General features: G+C 42.0%; 1 protein-coding gene across 1 annotated transcript in view; it reads right to left on the reverse strand.

The window, feature by feature from the left end:
• Positions 1-16,864, reverse strand: part of Ctnnbl1 (catenin beta like 1) — a 152,204-nt gene that overhangs the window by 57,730 nt on the left and 77,610 nt on the right. Inside the window, exon 11 of the mRNA XM_047541054.1 lies at positions 2,274-2,455. Coding sequence (XP_047397010.1) covers positions 2,274-2,455 — 182 coding nt within the window. The remainder of the gene's footprint in view (positions 1-2,273; positions 2,456-16,864) is intronic.

Below are 16,864 nucleotides of genomic sequence, written 5' to 3' on the forward strand. Positions count from 1 at the left end.
TGATATGTATTCCACAGAAAGCGACATCAAAACTAAGAACCAGAGGCAAGACTAAAAGGGAGCCAGCAGACAGGTCAGAGGGTCACTGCAGATGGAGGACAGCACAATGGAAGCCTGGGGGCAGGAATAGGCTGGGTGTGGTTGCAAGTACTCCTAAAGGCCAGAGGCTACTGTGCTCCAGACTGGCACACAAGGGTGCTGTGCTTATATCGCAGCCCAGGACTTATCTAGAGGGCAAGACAGAACAGAGAAACCTTGCACAACATGCCCTGTCCTGCTCTGCCTCCATCTCACCCTACCATTTGCAGTCTGGGGACCGATTTGCCAGGAGCAGCAGCAGCAGCAGGCAGAGGTGGCAAGAGGCTAGGGCTGTGCCTTCTCCTTGGGGTTGGCTTCTGCTCCTGGGTGTGGTGTATTCAGGATGCAGAGTCCACCCTCACCAGCATTACAGTCCACACATGCCTTCCAGGAGCTGTCTTACCACGCCATTGCCCTCACTAATATAATGTTATCAAATTCCTAATGCGGGTACTCTAAAGCAAATGTACTGTTACCAGCACGCCACCGGGCACATTTTTCAGAAAGAAAACAGCTGCTCACTGAATCTGTCACTTCTTTTTCTTCTCAGTACCATGAACACAGAGCAACAGCCAGCTAAGGGCTGTTTTCCTTCACACTCTCTTCACGCATGCTCAGATGCAGCACCAAGGCTCTCAGTAGAAGCATCAGGTCAGTCACAGCACAGTCCTTGAGGATTATACAGCGAACTTGACAGTAGAGCCTGGGCCTCAGAGTCTGAAGGTGCGGACATCAGAGCTTCCAGTTCGTTAGTCTCATTCCCCTTTTTATAGATTAGGAAAAAAAAAATGCAATCCAGGGAAGTCAAAGAGGCTCTGAAGTCATGCACCTGGTTAGTGGAGAACCTCGGTCTGGTTCCTTCCTCATTGGAACAAACAAGGACGGGGACCAACTACACAGGCTGTGAGGACTATGCAAAAAACAAACGAAGCGGGACAGGAGCACAGCAGGTCTGCCGCGAAGGACACAATTTTATCTCCTACGTCTCCAAGATGTCCCACGCCCTCTCCCACAGCCGCAGTTGGCTGAAGTCACACTGGGGAAAGAAAAGAGGCCAGCAGTGGGATCCACGTGTTCACAGCCAGCATCTGGTCCACACCTGACCCGAGGCACGCTGCAGTCTCCGCTTGCAGGTTTTGACTGCCAGTTCCTCCCTGCTCCTGCCAGACATTCTGCTCTCTGGAGACCTAACTTGATCACAGAGGACATCTCTGCAGGCCATCTCTAAAGACAGCCACACCCCTATCCCTTCAGCCGCTCCAAGTTGGGGGAGACAAAACCCAGTTAATTTGAGTAGACAAGGACAAGAGCTCTCAAATTTCTATCTAGGAGGGTAAAGAATGCAAAAGATAGTGCAGACACACGTGCCAGTTCCACCTATCACTGACATGCACACCATCCTAACCCTGTGACCAATGTTGCTTCTGACCAGACAACCAAGTTAACCAAGCAGAGCAAGTTCTCCTCCCATCTCACATGCTACCTCCTCACCCCTCCTCGCCCTCCCCACTCTAAAATAACCATCCAACCACGTACATTCCCCGGTGCAAGTGCTTGCTGGTCTCCAGTGCAGCTGTCAATGCTCATAAATCCCAGGCTTCCAGATTGCACTATGGCTTTTTACTGTGGGGAGGGACGCAGCAGGCCACTAGACAATTGCAGGAAGGAACTGGCCCAGCAGTAACTACTCTGGTTACAGCGTCACAATTCATGGCGGCATTTTGCTGGGAGTGTGCACCATCAAGGAGGAGAGACATAAAAAGGGGAGCCTGGGCTGTAAATAGTTTATTTCGGCAATTCCTGATGTTGGCTGAATCATACTTTAATACAGAAATACATGAAAGCAGCACTCCGGAGGTGACATGTGCTGCCACCTCATTACTCTTTTCAAAAGGGTCTTCCATCAGAGAGACACCTCGCTACAAATGGTAGTGAAGAAAACAAAGCCTTTGCACACAGGCTTATTAACAGGGCAGAAGGAACTGGAACCACCAGGATTCAAACAGCAGAGGCCAGTGGCCTGGAGTCTGAGTTGCTACTCCACGCATGCAGAAACCAGAAGGCAGAAAGGAAAAGGACACGCTCTTCCTCCCATGAGTCCGTGCCCCAAATGCCTGGCAGTTTTTCAAAGCAATACCCATTTCCCCGTTTCTCATCACGCCCCTGGATTAGGCCACCTCCTCCAGCCGGCCTACCTTCATGTTCCTTCTCCGTGGTTCCCACCTTCTTGATCTTCCTGGGAGATTTCATAAAAAGAGGAAAGATGGTTCTTAAGCCAAGAATGTCAACGAACTTATGGCAATTGTCTGTGCCCTCGGGCCCAATCATGGCATGGTCCAGCACTTTGAGGGCACTGCTCCGGGAGATCTTCTTTTCCCTGGGATAAAAGAGGTTTCATGTGAGGCATTTAAAGGGAAAGTTATCGTGTTTTAAAAAAAAAAGAAAGAAAGAAAGAAAGAAAAGGTGTATTTATTTCAGTCTCATAATAATGGGAAAAAAATGCCCCGTGAGAAAATGGTCACATTATATCTAAATGGAATATTACATACTTGTTAACAGTCAGGAGTATATAATATTACAAAAAAACTCTTATGGTTAAAATGGTAAACAGAAAAGGTAATATTCAAAATTTCCTACGAAGCAGTACTACAATTGTATGAAAGATGTGTTAAAAAGAAAGAGATCAAAATACTAGGAGAGATTATTTCAGGATGGTGCTATTACAGATGATTTCTTATTCCTTTTTCTTTTTCTTTCTTTTTAATAACTTTAGCAAGATATGATTCACATACTATATAATTCACCCATTTAAAATGCACAACTCAATGGTTTGTAGTCAATTCCAGATATATGTAACCTCCACTCCAATTATAGAACATTTTCATTACCCTAAGAAACCATGTACCCTTTAACTATAACCCCCCCAAGTCCGCCCTCTCTCTAGTCCTAAGCAATCACTGATCTATCTGTATGTATCACTGTTCTGTCTGTATGGATTTGCCTATTCTAGACATTTCAAGTAAATGATATCATGTGACACGTGGGGTCCTGTGACTGGCTTCTTCCATTTGGCATTTTCCAGTTCGCCCATGCTGTAGCACATGTATTAGTAATTTGTGTCTTTTTATGGCTGATCAGTATATACAACCCAGGATTTGTCTGTCATCTGCTGATGGACATTTGGGTTGCTTTCACCTTTTTGCTATCATGAATGATGCTGCTATAAACACTTGTGTACATGCTTTTATGGAGACGTGTTTTCATTTCTCTTGAGCACATGAATACCCAAGAGCAGAAAGGTGGGACACACAGGAACTCTGCTTAACCTTTAGAGGAACTGCCACACCACTTCCCAGAGTGGCTGCACCATTCACACCCCATCAGCATCCTATAAAGATTCTGACGTCCCCATACTCTGCCAAAGCTTATCTGAGTTTTTGGTTCTACTTATCCTAGTGGGTGTGAAGTGGTATCTTGTCCTTTTCATTTGCATTTCTCTGATAACTAATGATATCAAGCAATTTTTCATGTGTTCATCAGCTACTGGTATATCTTCTTTGTCAAAATGTCCATTCAAATGCTTTCCCCATCTTTAAATTGGGTTAGTTACCATTATTAATGAGTTGTAAGAGTTTTCAGTGATTCCTCTCACTCTGGGGATTTTCTTCTCACTTTCTTTGAATTATCCTTTGAAGCTCAAAAGTGTTTAATTTTGACAAAGTTCAATTTATTTTTTCATTGTGTCTTTCATGTTATTAAATCAGTGTCATGAAGATTGACCCCTATGTTTTCTTCTAAGACTTTAATAGTTTTAGTTCTTACATTTGGGTCTCAGATCCATTTTGAGTTTCTATTTGCATATGAGGCAAAGGTCCAACTTTATTCATTGGCATGTGGCTGTCTAGTTGTCTGGCATCATTCATTGAAAGTGACTTTGTTTTCCCCATTTAATGGTCTTGGCACTGCTGTCCATGTACACTTGGTTATATTTCTGGATTCTCAAAATAATATTCTATTGTCTTATATGTCTAACCTTGACCTAGTACCACACTGTCTTGCTCACCACTGCTTTGTAGTATGTTTTGAAATTTGGAGTACTCCTCCTTTGTTCTTTTTTAAGACTGTTTGGCTATTCTGGGTCCCTTATAATTTCATATGCATTTCAGGGACGGCCTGTCACCTTCTAAAAATGATATCAGCTAGGATTCTATAGGCATTGGGTTGAATCTGTAGGTCACTCTGGGGAGTACTGCCTCTTAACAATAGTAAGTCTTCTGACCCATAAATATGGAATTTTTTCCCATTTATTTAGATCTTTAATTTCTTTCAACAACATTTCATAGATTTTTTAGTATAAAATTTGAACTTCTTTGTTAAATTTATTCCTAGGTATTTTATTCCTGATGCTGTCGGACTGCACATTGCAAGTATGTATAAATACAGCCAAGCTGTGGATGCAGTTCAGTGGCTGAGCACCTGCCTAGCATGGGTTCAATCTTCTCCCACCCCAATAAAAACCTCAGAAATATGGCTGATTTTTATATATTGATCTCATATCCTGCAACCTTGCTGAACTTGTTTATTTTAGTAGTTTCTTTTTGTATATTTTTTAGGATCTTCCGTATATAAGATGTTATCTACAAATAAAAACAATTTTACTTCATCCTTTGCAATCTGGATGCCTTTAATTTCATTTTATTACCTAACTGTCCTGACTAGGACATTTAGTTTGATGCCAAACAGGACATTTTTGTCTTATTGCTAATCTTAGGGAGAAGTCTCCACTCTTTCCCCACTAAATATAATGTTAACTGTGGGTTTGTTGTAGATGCTCTATCAGTGGTTGAAGAAGTTCCCTTCTACTTCCTGTTAGAGTTTTGTTTTTGTTTTTGTTTTTGTCATGAAAGGGCACTGAACTTCGTCAAATGCTTTTTCTGCATCATATTATCCCTTTTTTACTTTTCAGTATCTTTCTTTTTCCATAATAAATATGTGATACTTTTAGAATTAGAAAAATTTAACTATTTAAAAAAATAAAGGGAATTCCTCCTTTGAAGTCAGAGTTCCTAGGATAAGCCCACCACTGGCTACTGCTCTTGCAGATACTTCTCTAAGTGTTAGTCAGATTTCCACCACTGTGACAAAAAACCGCAGATAAACAACTTATCAGAAGGAAAGATTTATTCAGACTCATGGTTTCAGGGTTCTAGTTCACAGTTGCTGGGATCTCTCGCTTTGAGCCTGTGGTGGCTCAGTACATCATGGCAGGAGCACATGTAGGAGCTGCTCGCTTCATTGCCGCCAGGAGAAAGGGAGAGGGAGAGGATCCCTGTCTCCTTCAAGGGCACACCTGTGAGCTAACTTTCTTCCAATAGGCCCATCTCTTTTATTCCTTTGTGGTACTGGAGACTGAACCCCCCATGCTAGGCAAATGCTCTACCACTGGGCTATATCCAGCCATTTTTATTTAATTTTTTAAAATGTCATTTAGAGACAGGGTCTCATTAAGTTGGCCAGTCTGGCCCTGTGATTCTCTGACCTCAGTTCCTGAGTAGCTGGGATTACAGGCATGTGCTATGATGCCCAACTAGGCCCCACCTCTTAAAGATCCCACCACCTCCCAATACTATTGGAGACCTTAGACCTTAGAGACCTTAGAGACCATTTAAGCACCAAAACCATAACAGTCTACTTTTCTATAATCTTATGTTTCTTTTCTTCAACACTCCAAGGTAGAGAGGAGCAAGTCAGTCATTTCCTATTTTGGCAGAGATGGCAAATCAATCAACCAAGCCAGTACACAATGCTTACTGAGCACTTACTCAGTATTGTGATAGATACGAGAGAAAATAAAGTTAGACATGGCTTCTGCTTAAAAAAATTTTTTAATCTATTTGGGGAGACCAAATTAATAAGAAAAAATCAGGGAAAAGTATAAATCAGCATAAAATTTATCCTCTTGTATTATTCAACATACAAATATTTACTGGATACCTCTCCTGTAAAGATAAAAGATCTCATGCATTTTATGTTCTAACTGCAGGAGACAAAGAAAAATTAAGGTACTTGATAGGAAATATTGTCAAGGAAATAAAACAGGGTGTATTATGAACAGTCTTACATTTCTTCTCCTTGCTATGGATTAATCAAAACAATTCACAGATACTCACAAATGACCTAATTTAGTTCAGCCTCTGAGTTTGAGAAAAAGAAAGCTACTAGTGAGTGCACCCTTACACAGCAGGCACTAACTAGTCTAGCTGCCAGGAATTATAAGGTTCCTGTCTTTAAGCAATGTAAGTAATTTTCTAAAACCTTAGTAATAGAAATAAATTAAGTCTAAGAAGGTGAGAGGTAGAGGTAACTAACTTCACCTGGGAGAAGTCAGTGAAGGTGTCAAATGGCAGGTGCCTGACATCTGCACTGAGTCTGAAGGGACAGTGGTGACACTGTGGCAGTGGTGGATATACAGCACGTGGTTCAGAAGCCCTATGTGAACGTACCAGTGGGGAATTAAAGGTAGTTACAGATGGCCAGGAGTGGAAGATGACTGAGGACAGGTGGGCAAGGACACCGTCACATCAGGTCTCTAGACTTGCCACCAAGGAACCTGCCCCATCCCATAAATACTGAGAAGGTATGAGAGGTGTCAGCAAGGGAGGCCCCAGATGGACACATCTAGATGGCTCACCCTGGCAGCAGTGACATGAAGGGACTGGAGCAACCAAGTTTGGGGGCAGGGAGGACAGTGAGGAGACTATGGCAACTGTGCAAGTGAGAAATAGCAAAAGGTTCCAGCTGTGGCATCAGTAAGAAGAAGGTGCATCGGAGAGGAATATAAAATCTTAAATATCAGGAGCAGAGTAAACAAGGTTCCAAATTCAGCAGGAAAGGATTTTGTGCATCAAGATAAAATTCTAACATGAACCTAGACAAATAATGTATTTGTTTTCGCTGTAGCTAGACTTCAGCATTCTACTTTACGAATTTGAATTTACAAAGGTGATGACTCGGGCAGATAATCATGTGAGCAGAAATTAGGAAACTGAGATACAGAATCCTCATTGTTTAGTCACTCAGGAAAAGGTCTCTTGAAATGGATGACGGTCACAGTACAGGGCACCTTCAGTTACCATTCGGCATACATTGAAACCATCTCACAAACAAAACAGAATTGTTTGATATACTAAAGGCAAAGCACTCTAGAGTAGTCAAGCCTCTCTTTTTCCCTGCCTAAGCAAATTCAAGAAACAAAGGATTTAAAAGTAAAACCCTTCTTCAGGTAGGCAGTATAAGGCACATTTAAAGGGGGCAGTAATTGCATATTGATCACCATTTAGGCAAGCTGCATGGAGGTGAACTTTGGAATATTCATTGGGCTTAAGTTCAGGCTTTCAGCAATCAATAGCTGCTTGGCCTGACTTTCCTGGGTTGACTTTATTTGAAATATTTATTCTACAGGAGGACAAGTAGTTTATCTTAGTCTTGTCCGGGTTCATCGGGTTGTCGATCATGCCAGGACCAATGTGAACGCCAGTCTCAATAAAACTGGGTGCCTGTGGGAGATGACTGGGGGTCGTCTACTGCTACCAATCTGCTCAAGTGAGTCTCGTGACATGGGGAAACGTTTCCTGTTGTACTTATAATTAGCTTATCCTTCTTTATTACACAAAAACACTTTTGCAAAGAACATGGATTCTAAGTATGATTTTCTTAGCTCATTTGTTCTTTCATCAAACATTTACGAGTTACCTAACAGGTGCCAGGTATTACACCTGGGATGCAGAGAAAGGGCAGCAGCTCATTGCTTCTGAGGAGCTTGGTCCACAGGGCACACAGACATACAGACAATGGGTAGAATGAGAAAAGCTGAGTCCTACAGATGGGGTCTATACAGAGTTGAGTGTGCAATGCAGGATGGAAGACTGACTGTCTGCCCTCACAAAGGAGATGAGGCCTGAACTGAGCTTCAGGGGTGTCTTCCTCAGACAGGTAAAGAGGGAGAAGGTACTTTAAGCAGAAGGAAGCAACAGCATGTGCAAGGACACGAGTAAGATGGAATACTTGGGGAAGTGGCACACAAAACTGCTAAAACATAAAGAGCAAGTGAGCAGCATCACACGAAGCCTGTTGATTTTGTGTTGAAGGATTGCATCTGCCACAGTGTCCTGGAGTATGGGTGGAGGCAGAGGAAAAGGGAAATGGTGTTAGAGGCAGAGAGCAAGTCAAGTAATGGTAGGCAGGGATGGAAAAGGCCAAGCCCTGACTGAACCAAGATGCCTCTGGACGTGGCAGTGATGCCCAGCTAGGAAGCTAGCAATGGCAGAAAGTGCAGAAGAATCATTAAAGCTATGAATTGGAACAGAAGTATAGACAACTACCCTGGAAGGGTACCAAAAAAAAAAAAAGAAGAATGGAACCTAGGAGGAAACTTTTTTGGAGGACAAGTAGAAGAGATAAAGTCCTTTACCTCTTTGGCCAAAGGAGATTGGGAATTTAAAAAAAATTAAAGTGATAGGCAGTCTTTAAAGGACACTGTTAATCATAAACTAATCTTGGCATGAAATCTGGATGATGGCATGAGAGACCATTTTTGTTTGCTTTATAATATTCATGCTAAAGTTCAATTCCTTTAAAGCTTTCAAAATATAAGATTACAGAATCTAGGACTTGTATGAATTAAGACAATGGGATCAATATGACTGCATTAGTCAGTTTTTTGTCACTATAATGAAATACTTGAGTCAATTAACTTATGAGAAGAAAGGTGTACTGAGCTCGTGGTTTTGGGGGTTCCAATCCAGGACTGAATGGTTCCTCTGGTGGAGGTGCTGATGGCGATGGTGAGAAGCGCGTGGAAAAGAGCGAAACCACTTACATCCATAAGCCAGGAAGCAAGAGGAAGAGGCTGGGATCCTGAAATTACCTCCAAGGGTGCACCCCCAATGACCTAAGGACCTCCCATTAGGACTCCCCTCCTAAGGTGCCATCACCTCCCAACAGTGCCACTCTGAGGACCGAGCCTATAACATCCTGACCTTTGGGGGCACTCATTCAAACCAAAGCAATGATCACAGCCAATTCCAAGTTACTGGCATGATGCCCCTAAAGTGGGGTGGGGAGAGAGGCGCACAGTTCTCGCAAGCCTGTGTGAGCCAACACGTCACTACTCAACACACCTCCTCCCACCAGACTTCAGGCTCGGCCACGTGACTTTCTACAGCCGACGCAACGTAAGTGCAACAAATGCATCTTCAGAGAAAGAACTGTAAGATTTATTACATATGCAGTCTTTCTCTCTGCTGTGAGAGAGGCATGTCCCATGAAGCACTGCTCCTTCAGCCTAAGTTCCAAAATAAATAAGGTGTAAGTTGGAGCTTCTGATGGCCAGTGATGGATGTACCATACGTAAAAAATGCACACTTGTCGCTGAAAGTCCTTGAAATTGTGGGGTTGTTACTGCAACAAAACCTGACTGATGATGGACCCATGATACAGAAAGTTGCTCAGTATAAGAATAATACTTTTAGGTTAACTGCATTACTATCCACCAGCAACAAAGAATAAGAAAATGTAGAAAAAGCATAATATACTGCAGGACTTTCACTCTGGGTTAAAATGGCATGACAAGGACCGAATTTACACTATTATCTCCCCTCCAGAAATAAGGCAGAAAAGTAAATGGAGAAAGTATACAAAACAGTGGTTTTCAGATGCCTGACAGCAGGCAGTACAGGACAGTGAACTCTGAGAGAGAGGGCGATATATGCAATGGGTCGAGCTCGGCATGTGAGATTCCAGGCTCAGAGCAGGGGAGGAGACTGGGAGTCTGGGGAGACCAATGTGGCTAGAGTTCACAAGGCAGGGTACCAGAGCAAAGAGATGCAGAGAGATGTACACAGGGCCTTCCCAGGTCTTAGTGCTACTGGCACACACAGGTGAGGACACCAACCAGGGCTGCTGCAGAAAGGAACCACCTGAAAAAGCAGGGGGAACAATATCTAGAGTTCAGGGGGAACAATATCTAGAGTTCAGGGGGAACAATATCTAGAGTTCACAGGGAACAGAAACACTTTGTACTTTTATGACTTGGATCTGGAATGTCCCCCAAGGTCTCATGTGTTGAAGGCTTAGTTCCCAATGGTCAGAGGTGTAGATTTTTGGCAAGTGACTGGATCATGAAGGCTCTGACCTCATTAGTGAAATAATCCTTGAAGGATTAATAATTTGGTGGTGCTGGGCACGTGCCTGTGATTCCAGAGGCTGGGGAGGCTGAGACAGGAGGATCTCTAGTTTGAAACCAGACGAGCAATGGCGAGGTGCTCAGCAATTCAGGGACATCCGGTCTCTAAATAAAATACAAAACAGGGCTGGGGATGTGGCTCAGTAGTTGAGTACCCCTGAGTTCGATCCCTGGTACCACCACATCCAATTAATAATAATAATTCAATGGCATTACAGGGAAGTAGAGGAAACTGTAAGAGGAAGGGCCTCTTGGAAAAAGTAGGTCACTGGGGCGTGCCCTGGAAGGGCATATCTTGTCCCCAGTTCCTTCAACGCCCCCCGACCCGCCTCTATTTCCTGGCTGTCAAGAGGTAAGCAGCTTTGCTACACCACACACTACTACCCTGATGTTCCGCCTCATCACAGGCCCAGAAACAATGAAGCCAGCCGACCATGGACTGAAACCTTTGAAACTTTAAGCCAGAATAAATCTTTCCTCTTCTAAGATGACTTTCTCAGATATTTTGTCCCAGCAACAAAAAGCTAACTGATGCATACTTCCCCAAGTTACGATACAAAAATCTTAGAAATTCACAGTGTGTGAGGAGGAGTCCTCACAAGGCTCCAGTTTCAGTAATAGGACAAAATTAGCCAGATTACAGACGAGTCTGGTCCTACCGAACAGTTCAGTAGAAAAAAATGAGCCATAAAGAGGAGAAAAATCATTAGTGACAATAACAAATGACAAAATGAGAAGATGAGGACATTAAAACAATTCTTATAACTGTATTTTAAATGTAAAATGAAGATAGAGAAAATCTTCAGCACATTACTGGAAAGATGGAAGGTTTATGAAAAAGATGAAATGAACAACAGAAATGAAAATATAATATCTGGTAAAAAAAAAAATACTGAGATTAACTGCAGATTACATCCTGCAGAAGAAAAAGAGTGAGCCTTAAGATAAAACAACAGGAAGGAACTACCCAAGATGAAACAGAGAGAAAAAGACTGAAACAGGCTTTCGGGGAACTATGGCTGGACAACTGCACATAGCCCAATAGCCATGTAATTATATTTTATAATACATAACCATACAGTAATTTATAAGGACATGTAACTGTAAAATATAACTATATTTAATATTTATATGTAATTAAAGGTCTTGTAAGGCAGATGGGGGCAAAGAAAACATTAGAAAAATATCATACTCCTTTGATGAAAATTACAAAATGACAGTCCCAAGATATTCTGAGACCCTCAAACACAAGAGACATGGAGAAAACTCTACCGAGGCACATCATAATCAAACTATTCAAAACTAATGAGAAAACCTTAAAAACAGTCAGAAAAAGGGGGTTGGCAAACTACCCACAGAGGAACACACATGGAAAAGATAGCAGACTTCTCACTGAAAGCCAAGCAAGCCCGAAGGCACTGGAACAACACAGGGGACTCAAAAGAAACACCCTGTCTAACCTGTACCTGCTGAGAGGTGGGCAGATACCTTTCCAGACATGCACTAGCTGACAGGAGTCGTCACCAGCTGAGCGGCACTACAAGGACCTTGAAGAAAATCATTTGGCAGAGGGGATAGGAGTCACCTGGATATGCACAAAGCAACAGAGAGCAGGCAGAAGACAGTAGATAGACATAAAAGACTTTCTTCTTATTTTAAAGATCTCTTTTTAAAAGGTAAGTGACTATCAAAAGAAAATGAAGAGTGCCCAGTAGGGTGTTTAGCACATGGTGAAGTAAAAGGTATGGTAACAATAGCACCAGAGGGAGAAGTGGCGGGCACCTGGCGAGGCTCAGCGCTGCAGCCTGTCCATGCTGTCCTGGCGTCTCTTCACCTTCCTAGGGACACCAGTCCTACTGTATGTGGCCCACCCCAGGGCCTCATTTAAGCCTGACGGTCTCCTAAGGCCCTGTCTCCCATACAATCAATCACTTTGGTGTAGGGGGTGTTACCGCTTCAATACATGAATTCGGCAGGGCAGGGGAAGGGAGAGAAGGGATGTCATGATTAGATGAAAACAGATGGTAAAAGATGGACCATGTCATTAAGAGAAAGCTGTGGTGGTGATACAAGTATGAAACAAAGTAGATTTCAGATCAGAGGGCGTTACCAGGGATGAAGACAGTCATCCCATAAAGACAAAAGGTCAATTAGACAAGAGAACATATCTTCCAAAATATTTACACACCTGAAATAACTTCAAAATATATGAAGTAAAAGTTGACAGAATTTAAAGAAGCAGACATATCCCAATTAGTTAGGAGTTTCAACGCCCCTCTCATAATTGATAGAAGAAGTAGATAGATATAGAAGACTTGAACCACATAATCACCAAATTAGCCTACTCGACATTTATAAAATATTCCATCGAGGCAGAACACACATTCTTTTCAAGTGCACAGGAGTATTTAGCAACATGTCTACTTATATCCTAGGGCAAAAAGAAGTTCTCATAAATTTAGAAAGGATCAAATCAGAAAAAATATGTTCTCTGATCACAATGGTATTAAAACAGAAATGAGTGACAGAAAGATATCTGGAAAATTCCCAAATATTTGGAAACTAAACAATACACTTCTAAATAACTCATGAAAGACAAAATCAAATAGAAAGTATTTTGAACCAAATACAAATGAAAATATATCAAAATGCACATAGCCTAGTTAAAGTGGCAATCAAGGGAAATTTACAGCAGTAAAACTTTATTAGAAAATATAAAAGTCTTCAAGTTAATAACCTTAAATTCCTATCTTGAGAAATCAGGAAAACAAACAGAAAATTACACCCCATAATCAAGAGAAAAGAAATAATGAAGACCAGAGCAGAAATCGTAGAAGCAAAAAGCAGGAAAGTGATAGGGAAAAATCAGAGAAACAAACTCTGGTTCTCTGACAGACTAGTGAAATCTGAAAAAACCTCCAGCCACGTTGATCAGGGGTGAAAAGACAAAGGCACAAATGATGACCATCAGGAATCAGAGAGTGCACCACTCCAGATTCCACAGACATGAAAAGTCACGAGCAACTTGCAGCCACTAAATGTGGCAACAGAAATGAGTAAATAATTAGTACTTCACAAGAATTTAAAAATTTCCAAGAATCTATCCTGAATATGAAAAGGCAAGCCATGAACTTAGAGAAAATATTTGTAAAACATTTATCTTGAGATTGTATCTATGACATGGAAAGAACTGTGACAATTCAGTAATAAGACAAACAATCACCTACCACCAAATGGACAAATGATTTGAACAGACACCAACAAAAAAGATAGGTGAATGGCAAATTGGAACATGAAAAGATACCGGACACCCTTAGTCACAAGGGAAAAGCGAATCCAAATTATAAGACAAACCCTACACACACCCACAATCACTACTAAAATGAAAGTGTTATCAAGGATGTAGAGCAACAACCCTGAAGCACTGCTATGGAACTAAAAAACGACCAATTTGCAAACAGCTTGCTCTAACAAGCTGACTATGTACCTATCATGTGACCCAGTTGTTCAGTTCCTATTCACACAAGCAATGAAAAACATGTCTGCCCAAAAGATTTGGGCATGAATATTTATTGCAGCTTTATTCACAAAAGCAAAAAGCTAGAAACTCTAATGTCCATCAAAAAGTGAATAAACAAACTACAATATGTCTATACAATGGAATACTACCCAGCAATGAGACAGAAACAAACTATTGATCACAACATGGATGAATCTCGAAATAATTATAGTGATTCAAATTGGCTAGACTAAAAAGGGGGGGTAATACTGTATGACTGTATATGAATAAAATTCTAGGGGGCTGGAGTTGTGGCTCAGTGGTAGAGCACTTGCCTGGCATGCATGAGGCCCTGGGTTCAATACTTAGCACCACATATAAATAAATAAATAAAAGATCCACTGACAACAACAACAAAAAATTTAAAAAACAATTCTAGAAATGCAAACTAAAATAAAATGAACAGAAAGCGAATCAATGGTTGCCTGGAGACAATGAGGCAGGGGGAGGGGAGTTACAGATTATAAAGAGGCACAGGGAAACATTTTGGGTGAGATAAACACATTCATTGTCATACTGGTGATGAGGGTGTGATGGGTTTATATACGTTGCAAAACTCATCCGATTGTACACCTTAGCTATGTGCAACTTAACTACACGGGAACGATGAACGGCTGGCAAGTCTGTTAGAAGGGCTCAGACGGGTACTACACCATTTCCTGCCAGGTAATCTTGGTTCAGTTCATCTGCCTTCTCTACCACAACACATTCCCATTTATGAAGTGGTAACATGGGCCTTGGGGGATGTTGGAAGGATTACTTTGTGCCTTTGAAGCATTTTTCTGGTTCCTAGAGAACAGGTGCAAACTACTATTATCCATCTAAGAAAGAACTGTAATCTTCAGCTTGTGGGGAAGGCAACGGTTTGTTGCCCAACAAACAAGAACTGTGTCGAAGCTTGGAAACACAGCTGACGTCTTAAAAATCTGCACCCTTATTCTGCTTTTCTACTTGAAACCTGGAGACTGGAAGCTGGAAGACCCCAGCTCTTGAAAAACAGTAAAGGACCACAAGAATAAAAACGCAATATACTTTGGACCTTTGGATTTTCATGAGGAAAAAAAAAAAAACAACGTAGAACAAGTCAAAAACCAAAGGAATAAAACCACAGAGCTCCCAGGCTGGCTGACCACCCTGTCTGCTTCGCCACAACCCCCCACCAGACTCGGGCCTGCAGACTTTCTTTGCACATGTTATGCCACTGTCATTTTATTTGTTTTCTTTATTAGAGAAATTTTTCTTTGGATTAAGGAAACCCTTACTGAAAAACCTTCGAGTGAAAAAACTGTCGGTTCCTGGAATGGATGTGACTGTGCAGTCCTCTCTCTTTTAGCTTTTACGCTTAATAACCAAGATGGGTTCGCTGTATTTCTGCTACACAACCCAAGGTTGCATTTGTACACATCCCTTGGGATCATGGTGGTCTCTTCTACTTCTAACTGGAACTGGGTTTTACAACAGAAGTAATAAGCTTCATGTCAACATTTTCAAGGAAACTGACAATGTAATTCTTCTGTCTCCACTGGCTCTGTTGCTTCTTAAAGAGCACAGAACTATTTTGATATAAGGACATACTGTTAGAAAGTGCTCTGTGTTGACAAGAAGCAGATGATTTGGAGTACAGGCTAAAATTAAACTTAAGATATTGGAATCTTCTATTCACAGCAACCATCTTACCCAAGAGAGACATCTGTCACCAGGAACGTAGAAATAACAGACCAGTCTCCATCCAGGGCACTGTTACAGCACCAGCCTCACTTCCTGCCAAATTCTAAAATGGGCACCCTGGTTTAAGTATGATTTAGTCTTATTCTGCACAGTGGACCCTCTGAATCAGATCACTTTGTTAAACTGCACAATTAATTGTGACTTCCCTGAATTTTATTTTCCTCTTAGCCATCCCTGACTATAAAAACACCACCTGGCTCTTAACTCTACTGCTGCTCACTGAAGACCGTCCAAACAGCCTCTCTGTCCCCTAACCTATCGCACTGAAAGAACAAGGTTGAGCTGCTTGGCGCAGGCGTGCGCACACACACACACACACACATGAGCTGTGTCTTCTCTGCTGGCGACTGGTTCTTGCCCTGCCCAAGAGCTCCGACCTTCCAACTCACCGCAGTTTTCCTCCTCCTTTATAAAATGCTAGGTTGATGCAAGAATGGGAAGTTATACTCCATGTATGTATGATATGTCAAAGTACGTCTACTGTCATGAATCACTAAAATTAAAATATAAAAAAATAAAATGCTAGGTTGACCAAATGAGAAATTCCCCTTTCTTGCTTTCTTTTGAAGTTTTCATTTCCTTTTCCTTTTCTTTGTGTGCATGTGTGTGCTTCCTCTACTCCAGGATGGCTACCTGCTGCTATTATCACAGCACGGATTCCACTTTTAAGTATCATCTCAACAATCTTTTCTTCTTCTACAAGATGCCTTCATTTGTTCTTTGACAGAGAGAAAAAGAAAACAAAATTAAAAAATGGCCTTTTCTTATTGATTCTGTCAAGCACTGTGAAATCGAGACACTCAACACAGGAATGAGAAAAAGTCACCTGACAAGTCAACTCACCCCAGGGTGGCAGGTGGACGAGAGGGGAAAGGCCTGGGAGATGAGGGTAGGGAGATGCCTGTGCTCAGACCCAGAAAATAAAAGCCGAGACAAGAAACCTGCACAGAGGCCTCTGTGAACCTTGAGTAGAAAGGTTTTAAGAACTGAACACCTAAAACTGAACCCTGCAACACCTACGAAGAATAAAGAAGAGAGTCCAAATGCCCAAAGAGGACTACACTCAAGGGTGGTCACCTCTGCTGGCTTCTGCTCTTAACCCAGAGTGGGCACAGGCTAAACAGGGTCATGAGCCCTGAACTATAGCTCCCTGCCATCCAGGTCTCCCCGAGCCTTGAGGATCAGGGTCACAACCACTTGATGGCCCTTTTTTGCTATCAACGGACTAAAGAATGTGATAAGGAAAAACAGGATTC

Source organism: Sciurus carolinensis, chromosome 2 (assembly GCF_902686445.1).
Source record: "Sciurus carolinensis chromosome 2, mSciCar1.2, whole genome shotgun sequence".
Classification (NCBI taxonomy): Eukaryota; Metazoa; Chordata; class Mammalia; order Rodentia; family Sciuridae; genus Sciurus; species Sciurus carolinensis.